Source organism: Mangifera indica, chromosome 3 (genome assembly GCF_011075055.1).
Source record: "Mangifera indica cultivar Alphonso chromosome 3, CATAS_Mindica_2.1, whole genome shotgun sequence".
Lineage (NCBI taxonomy): Eukaryota > Viridiplantae > Streptophyta > Magnoliopsida > Sapindales > Anacardiaceae > Mangifera > Mangifera indica.
Genome location: NC_058139.1, coordinates 5,289,411 through 5,298,749, shown reverse-complemented (window position 1 = coordinate 5,298,749; position 9,339 = coordinate 5,289,411). Strand labels below are relative to the sequence as shown.

General features: G+C 31.9%; 1 protein-coding gene and 1 pseudogene across 1 annotated transcript; one reads left to right on the top strand and one right to left on the bottom strand.

Moving 5' to 3' along the window:
- The first annotated feature begins 302 nt into the window (after window positions 1-302).
- Window positions 303-2,989, top strand: LOC123211140 (annotated as a pseudogene).
- Window positions 2,990-4,123: 1,134 nt separating this feature from the next.
- On the bottom strand, window positions 4,124-6,967 carry LOC123210836 (protein LURP-one-related 7-like). Its single transcript, XM_044629328.1, has 3 exons — window positions 6,557-6,967; window positions 5,059-5,271; window positions 4,124-4,316 (listed from the first exon to the last, which is right to left on the bottom strand). The coding sequence occupies exons 1-3, from the start codon at window positions 6,764-6,766 to the stop codon at window positions 4,194-4,196; spliced, it is 546 nt and encodes a 181-aa protein (XP_044485263.1). The 5' UTR covers window positions 6,767-6,967; the 3' UTR covers window positions 4,124-4,193.
- Between the last annotated feature and the right edge of the window lie 2,372 nt (window positions 6,968-9,339).

Below are 9,339 nucleotides of genomic sequence, written 5' to 3'. Positions count from 1 at the left end.
TCAAATTATACTAGTCAGACTGGTCAAGAGATAAACTAGTGAGCTGTCGTAGGTTGCATTGCAAAGACAACAGGCCAAAAGTTAATTTTAGATCTAAATATGACACATTTATTAAATAAATTTTATTTTTAAATATTACTTAAAAGTGGCCCAAATATTTTTGGTTAACTTATCAATCAGCCCAAAAACAAAACCAGTAAGCAGACGGCAGGCCCAATGAAATAGGGCTCAATTACCATAATGCCCAATATTGTGATCGAAATTACTTGATCATCCACAAAACCTCTTGGATCCCACAGCCCCCGAAGCCGAAGGTTTAAGGCTTCGTAAAACTATCAGTCACCAACTTAGCGCAATGCAGAGGATCATCTCTCGAACTGCAATCTCTAAGGCCCAAAACTATGCCGTGTCGACATCGTTTATTAATCAGCGTCACCATTTCTCATCAAAAGCAAAGCAGACGGAAAATAAAAAGAAATCCAAGTCCAAACCCTCCGATGCCTTCACCATCGCTGTCCAATTGGATTTTTCCACGTCAGTCGAAGAAATGGAGTTGGCTAGGGCTCGCGCTTGCTGCTTAGCTGAAGATGATCGAGATCCCTCCCTCGATGTGGACCCTAATAACCGCCGTCTGTTCACTAACTCCTTCTTTTTCTTTGCTCACTCGCAAAGACGCCTGCACTTACTTCAAATTCAGGTATCATGTTAATGGTTATGTTATTCATAGAAATGAAAAGTGCCGTCTCTTTCTTAACCGTTCGACCATTTTTGTTTTTTTTGGGTTACCGGGCATGCTTTATAGTGGAAGAGGGGTTCTACATTACGGTGGAAACTTTACCTCCTACGCCTTTGCACTACATTAATGTTCTAAAATTTTGTTTGTAAATTGTGTGTTACGCATCAAGCCTTGAATTTTCTGCTGGACGGTTACTGTAGTGTAACCTTAAATGCAATGAGATTCTACTATTATTGCTGCTGTTTTACATCCTGGTATGTAGCATTTACAAGTATAATTCTATTTGGTGTTTGGGCTGTTTATGTGTAGCGAGGAAGAATTGAATGAGTTATTGCCCGAGGGATTGCCCACGGGGATGTTGGAAGAGTTTAAAGAATCAATGAGGCATGCATTGCTTGTGAGACAAAGTTTTTTGGATCTTCGCTATAATTTCAGGAGAATTGTTGATCCTCCAATGCTGTCTTCTAATGGTATCAATCTACCTGTGTTATTTAGTTGTTTTTTATGTTTCTACTATATTGTGTTTTGATACTGGGTTATGCCAAAATTTTCAAATAACACTTGCAATTTAGCATGCCAGAATTATAATTTGTGCGAACATGAGTTCATCTGGTTGGCAACAATATTAAATTTATTGTAACATGTCCTTTCAATTATCATTGTTAAGCTTTAGTGATGTGCAAGTTATATTTTAAATATTTGCAATTAATACTTGAATTTAAAATATCATGTTTCTACATTTTATCATCGAGAACTTTCATTGTTTCTGATGATATCGATCAGATTAATTGATCGTCCTTTATGATTTAATTGTTACAAATAGTTTAATAATAATGGACAAATACACATATAAGCTCATATATGATTTATTGGGTGGAGAGTTGAGTGTGACAATGTGGTGGTTAATAGTGAACAAGATACAGTGACTTTGTTACTTATGCTTTCAGGTCCTAAAGTTAGAAAGCAAGTTGTCTTGGATGGTCCTCAGACTTGTGGGAAGAGTGTTACACTTGCAATGCTCGTTCATTGGGCTGTTGTTGAAGGTTCGCTAGTATTATATGTTCCTAGAGGTCGGGAATGGACTCACGGTGGGTACTTTTATAAAAACCCCCAAACTGGTCTTTGGGACACTCCTCTTCAGGAAGAAAATGTTCTTAAGGCAAGAATTCATTTCAGCATGGTTTGATGAATTGTTATTGTTTTTATTGATGAGCAGTTAGTATATGGCTCCATATCAGCCAAACCTAATATTGATGATAGAAGCTGGTTGCAACTATTCATTTATTTTATATAAAACATCAGAAATTCCATGTGAAAGTTGCTAGACAATTTATATATTGTTTTAATGGCTAGTATGTCAGTTTGATTGTTGGATCATAAGTTATGCTGATACATGTCACTGCATATTTTGATGGAAAAAAATTTGCAAGGGTTTATCTGTTTTCAGGCATGTCTGTGGTTCATTGTGTTTTTGTATTTCCTAAGTGGTCAAATTCTCTACAGGATTTTTTGAAATAAAATGGATCCTGCATACAAGAATTGCCATGCCAAATACTTGATCCTATTCCTCTGGGAGAGGGTGCTGGTATTGGATATATGAAAGGGGTTGACACCAAGTAAATCCCTGAAGGTTCAACTCCATATGATCTGGTTCAAATGGGAATTCAACAGACACATGCGGCTGTTAGTGTTGTTGTTCGTTTGAGGAAAGAGTTATCACTCGTGAAAGATGTCCCTGTTCTTACTGCAATTGATCAAGTGAGCACCAGCTCCATATTTTGTTGTCTAAATTTTAGTCAGTATTGTTTTTCCACTTTAATATCTCTATTACAGTTGGATATGGCTCTTTGTATCAATTTAATGAATTCATTGCTGTTACCTATCCACAGTATAAATTTGAGGTCTCGGTCATTCAGCATCCTCTTTGTTGTTTTCTCTGGCAGACAAAGACTTGTGTGAACAGGGAGGGATTCGCAGAGGAAAATTGGAGGAAAGTGTACTAATTATCCAATGGGAATGGAGTAGAGATGAGGTCTTTAGCTCCGTTGATGCGATGACATGTGTAAGATGCTCCACATTCTCGCAAGAATTGCATTAATTTCCTTGAACAAAGTTTTCCAAATTTGTTTGGTTGAGATTAATTTTCAAGGGCTATGGCCCTACATGAAGCGATGTACCATGAACACATTAGTTCCATTTTGTATTCTCCTTTTTCTTCGATGATTTTGATGAAAGATTTTATGTAATGTGGAAGTGATAACATGTGCAATTAATTTACAAAATAAAAAATCATAATAATGATGATTTTCTTACCATCAGGTGAACCATTATTTCTGTTCTATGTTTCCTCTAGAAAAAACCTGACCCGATATCTCCATCAGTAGTAGCACTCACTTGGAGGTCGGTATTTCATGTAAGTTTTGCAAATTTGGGAATGTTAACAATAAAGATAAACGGTTTTTAAACTTTTACAATAAGAAGACAGAAGCTACAAATTTTAATTAACTTTCTGGTTAATTTAATCGAAGTGACAAAATGACGTAGATGCCCTTAATTTTTTCTTTTTCTTTTTCTTTTTAAAAGTTAATTTAGTTCTTAAAATGTTTAAAAAAAAAAAAAACCTCAAAAATGTGGAACCGAAATTTCAACCTTTTTTTATTTTATAAAAAAAAAATTTAATTTACATATTTTGAATACTTACCTTTATAAAGTTAAATTTAACTCTCAACTATGATTCCCTTAATTGAAGATTATATAACTTTTGTCCTCGTAAGAAAAGTCTAAGAAGCGTTTATGTCATCGTAAAATTGTCATAAAATTACTACACCCTGCTAAAAACATTACATTGCCTCACTAACAACATTCAATTGCCTTTTAAAATATAAAATTATAATTACACAACCCACCAATAAAATAAATGCCGAAAGACTATTGCCCAAGTTTTGTTAAAATGATATATATTTTTATTATATTCTCAACCGTCATCTATTTTCAATTCTATTAAGAGAAAAAACATAAAATTTATTTTACATACAACACTCTAAAATTAATTAAAGTTTTAATATTTTCTAAAGATTTAAACCAAAATTTTAAAAATCGATAACAACATATTGATAATTCAACATTTATATGTCTCATAATTTTATTGGATATTAATCACATTAAAACTCCAATCAACTTTAAAATGTTAATTAATAACAAGACATAGGCATATCCAATTGCCCTAGGTAAATTGCCACACTTATTATTTTGCCACTAGATTTCAATGAACAATATACACTAACTAAACGTGATCATGCTCACTAGGTTTTTTATGTCCAATGATGGTAAATCTTTTCATTTGTGATCAAATTCATTGTTCCACTCAACAAATCAAACAATAAATTGACCAAAAACAACTATGCTGAACGTGGAGATAGGTGCAGTATAACACACCTTAGTTCTATATTTTTCATTGTCAGTCGAAGAATATTGAAACCAAAGCCACAACTAAAGTTGTATCAAAAGACCCTGGAAATATGGTCAGTCGAAATTTATTTCTTCTCGCATAAATCTGATGAAGCTTGTACATGAGACTGGTCTGCATCAAAATGAAGAAAATCAGTGATGGAACTTAAATTTGATGGAGTGAAATGAATCTGGAGTCAGATTTGACAATAAGTATGATAATACATGGAATAAATTTCTAGAATAGATGGCAGAAAACAATGACACAAGTACAACACATAAAACCTGCAATTAACTGACTGGATTTCATTCAACAAACATCTCATTGAAAACCTTGCAGGAAACATGTTGACTCATATTATAACTACCAATTAAGTTTATATGGATAAGCAGAGAAGGAAGAATGAGATATAAACAGTGAAATAAAGACTGAAACACAGAATGAGCATCCATGAAATTGCAGACTTGAGAGAAACTAATATGATGAAGCTCACTTGTTTGTGAGCAAAAAGACCAAAAACTTTCAGGTAAAATACAGAAAGAGTAACGTCAATAAATGAATATAACAAAGAAAAAGCTGCCCAAATAACCAGTTCATCATACAAATTCTAATATTGAAATTCAATTTGGGTTGCCATTGCAATCCTCCAAACATCCAACGATAATATCAAGTTCATGAAAGTTTGAACTCCTATAATTAAATTATTTTCTTTAATAAAAACAGAGTTATTTCTGGTTCTGCTAGCAAACACTCCAAATTGCTGACCGTTCAGAAAAAGCTGTTTTTACAATGATGAAAGAGTTACAAATTTTGCTGCGGTTAATATGGGCTATATAAAACTTCATGCTATTTATTAAAGATCGATTATATGTACCTGAGCCACAATAGAATTGCCCTCAAAGATAGTGCAAGATCTTTGGCAAGGAAAGCCTTTCAGTTTGACATCAGAGGTGGACTCTTCCTGATTCTCACGAACAAGAAATACATCAAATTCAGTTCTAGTAAGTCTATTCAACGTCCTCTGCACTCTAAACATCAAATCTTTCTCCCCATCATCATCCCCCTGAAAACCTTGCCACACTCCTTTCTACAAGCAGGAAACATTATCACATTACTTCCATTTTACTCAAATAAATTAACATCAAAACATTTCTTAGAACCTGCAAAGCAGAAAATAATGAACCATTATCTGCTACGCGTGACCCACTTTGGCATAATTCATGAGAAAGCTTAGTTATGAACTTAGTTAATGATCAACAAAATTGGTAATGATTATGACATATTGGCACAAAAATGCTATCAGATTCCGAAGCAGTCAAGCTAACTGACACTCTCAACAATAATGAAAATTGAGGTAAATGATCACTAAACGAATTAATTACTGTCTACCATGGCCAAACCGCACAACCACCTATCAGAAACCCTAAACCCTTATTCATTTTACTGCACCATCAAAGTTAGGGATGACAATGGGGAGGGGCAGAAAGGGGATATCAATCCCCGTCCCCGTTACGGAGATAACAAAGAATCTCTGTCCCCTCTCGGTGAAGGAAAATCCCCTCCCCGTCCCCTCCTCGTCCCCTGGGAAAAAATCCCCTCTCCATCCCCTCCCCGTCCCCGTGGGGAAAAATCACTTCCCCATACCCATAAATATAAATTTTAATTTTTTCATATATTTCAATAAATAAAATAAATTATACTTTTTCAAAGTATCACTTGCTACAAGAGTTACAAAATATTTATTGTTATTTTAGTTCAAATACAAAATTTTCACTAAATTTAACAATATGCAATAATCAATCTCTTCATTAGTAGTTTTTCATGTTGATATCATCATTAATTCTTCATATTGATACAAAGCAACATTTTAAAAACTAACATGCAATAATCAATTTTAAAAGCAAAATTAATTTAAAAACAGCTTACATAAGAAATACTAATGAATTTGTAATTAAAAATATTAAACTAATTAAAATATACTAGAAGTTATTATATTAATATATTATATTGAGGGGAGGGGAGGGGAGGGGAGGGGAGGGGGTGGGGTGGGGACATATGTATCCCCGTCCCCGATTATGAAGATTTTTTTCATTTCCATCCCTGTCTTTTTCCCCACATTTTTATTGGAGAATTCCCTCCCCGTTAGGGTCGGGAAGAATCGGAACCCTTAAAGTCGAGTTCAAATTGTTATCCCTAATCAATTATATAAGAAAAAAAAAAATCGATCTAAAGCTCTTCCAATCGGATTGGCAGCCTCACGGTTAGTTAAATAGTTTCAATTTTTTTTTTCCACAAAAAGTTCGAAATTTGAATACACGAGTAATGTTATTAAATAAAATAAATAATAAAGAGAAGAAAACAGAGAGCCTTACGTCTCGGTGATTGAGGAAAATGAGAGGATTTCCCGCGGAATTAAGAACGACAGTTTTAGAAGAAGATTGACGGTTGACTTTGAAAACGATATTACCGGAGGAATCAGCGAACCCGATCTCTCCACGTGTAAGGCCAGGATGTTTCTTGGAAATGAACAGATCAACGGGGATCGGCGCAATGGCCGTCTGTATGGAATTTGAAGAATCCATTTGGTTTGCGTATATCTAATCTCACTCACTGAGTTGAGGAAAATTAAACCATTTCATTTGGGTTCAAAAACATTATGTGGGTTGGATTTTATCCTTTTGATTCTTTGAAATATCAAAAACTTAAAACGAATAAAAAGTAAAGTAACTGGTTCTGTGAAAGATAAGGAATCAGATTCATTGGGCTTTTTAGCTTTGAAGAGTCTACAGTGGCGCTTTTAGTTTTCATCATATTACGTAATTAAGATTATTTAAAATTAATAAAAAATTTGTAATTACTACAAAGATATAACTGTTAGACCAAGATCATTTCCTCCCATTTCGGGAATTCATGGAGGAGCAAGCCTTGGCTGCGCTGGGTTAAAGGAGGATTTGGACCTTTCAAATACGGGCTTTACGAAGAATTCCTTCCATTGTGATTTTCTTTAACTAATATCTGTTCCATTCAGAATCGTGCTTCGCTTAAAAATACTCAACAAAGTCTGGTAGAAACAATAGCTGATGTAGGAACTCTGATCAAGTAGGTCACCAGCAAGGATGTCGTTTACAGCTGATTTGTGACATTTGGATCACTTAATTTGGTTGGTCTTAGTTAGACCTATCACAAGGTTGTGCCGACCCACATCCAAAAAGTCTAACTCGGTAGGACACAATTATTGATTTTGCAGATCCAGTTAAGATCTATTATTTAGGTATATTTACAGGTTATAATATGGAGATCAGAAATTTTTAATCTTAATGACATAAAGACCAAAGTTACAGGAAATCCTAATTGAAAACTCTTCAGATAGTACAACTTCATTAATGGCACCTTACTTTTTTTTTTTTTTTTTGAGAAATATTACATTTTGCAAATAATTGTATAAATTTTTGTATATAATTTGATTGAGAAGCATTTGACTAAACAAATTTTGAAACGAAAAAAAAAATTAAATAATCACATCACTTAATTATAAGTTGTCATATAAGATTATATATAAAAATTTATATAATTTATTTGTATAAATAATTTTTTATTTTATTTTTAAGATGAGTGAAAAAACTAACCCTTCAAAATTATAGCGGGAAAAAATGTCATTACAAAGAACTTTTTGTGAAAAACAACTTTTTTCCTAAATAAAAAAAATTATTTTTCGGTTAGTTTCATTTATGACAGAAACATAGGATACACACATTACACTATAATTTTTTTATAATAATATTATATATACATATTTTTAATATAAATTTTAAATATACATATAATATATTATTATATAATTAAATTAGAATAATTCTATATGTACTCAAAATTAATACCCAAAATGATACCCACTGATGTGGCAGCCAACGTGACAGATGTCATTTCATGTCCCACGTTGACAACTTACCACATCAACTGAAAAAAGAATAACAAAAAAATTAATGAAATGTCTTTTTTTTTATAAAATAAAGATATGACACAATCTATTAAATTTTTTGAAGAAAATTTTTCCTCTGATGTGGCAAATTGCTAATGTGGCAGATGAGATGTCATCTGCCATGTTGGCTGCCACATCAGTGGGTATGATTTTGTGTACCAAGCTTGGGTACATGTAGCTTTGCTCATTAAATTAATAATATTTTTAATTTAAATTTATTTAATCATATAATAATATATTATTTATATTTCTCTATTATATATAAAAAAATATATGTATTTATGATTTTATTATTATTATTATTTTTAATTGGCTAGGCTTTAAATTTCACCTACTTATTGAAGCCAAAAGGTCCCCGAACAAAGAAATTAAAGAGAGATGATGATTGATTGAGTTGAGATTTAATAAGTGAAATGACGTAAAGAAACAGTAATACTTTACACTTTTAAATATATAATTAATTATATATAAATAATATATTATTATTTTATATTTTATTTAAAATAATCTAACCAATAATATATATTTAATTATATATTAAAAAATATATTAATATAATTATATTATTTACTTCCTTAGCCCGGCAAGGTGGAGGCTAAAAGGCGTCCAAAACCGTTCATTCCAGATAATGAATTCATTTAAAGTGGACCCGACCCATTAATTGCATGGTTCAAATTTATCTGATGGGAGTTACGCAGATCTCATGCATGATATCAGCTTTAGATATTTTATATATTTTTTTAATGTTAAAATGACTATTTTTCACCTAAATTCAATGGAATAATAAAATTTTATCTTTTAAATTTTAAAAAATTAATTTTTTATTTATATATTAATTTATTAATTTTTTATAAAAAAAATTTCAAATAGACTTGATATATTATTTTTTAATATACTTATATTGAAATAAAAGCCACTCAGATTAGGTAGTTAGATTAATTTTTCCAGTGTTTATGATTAGGGTAGATTTTAAATTTCAAATTTAAATTAATGACATTATTATTGAGGAATTAAGATTATCAAATCCAAAACTAATACACATAACCGTGGCATTAATGTTCTTTGACTGGTGGTGGCCGACAGAAAACCACATTTTTATGTGGACAGCCACATTAATATCAATATTAATATATATGTTATGAGATACAATAAACTAACATTAAGATTTTTAAATAT

Bases quoted from the DNA above. Each gene is read 5' to 3' on its own strand.
- LOC123210836 (XM_044629328.1), bottom strand. From the start codon at position 6,766: ATGGATTCTTCAAATTCCATACAGACGGCCATTGCGCCGATCCCCGTT. The intron at 5,272-6,556 runs GTAAGGCTCTCT...TCCTGCTTGTAG, and splicing joins TTTTCCTCAATCACCGAGAC to AAAGGAGTGTGGCAAGGTTT. The intron at 4,317-5,058 runs GTACATATAATC...ATTTTGATGCAG, and splicing joins GCAATTCTATTGTGGCTCAG to ACCAGTCTCATGTACAAGCT.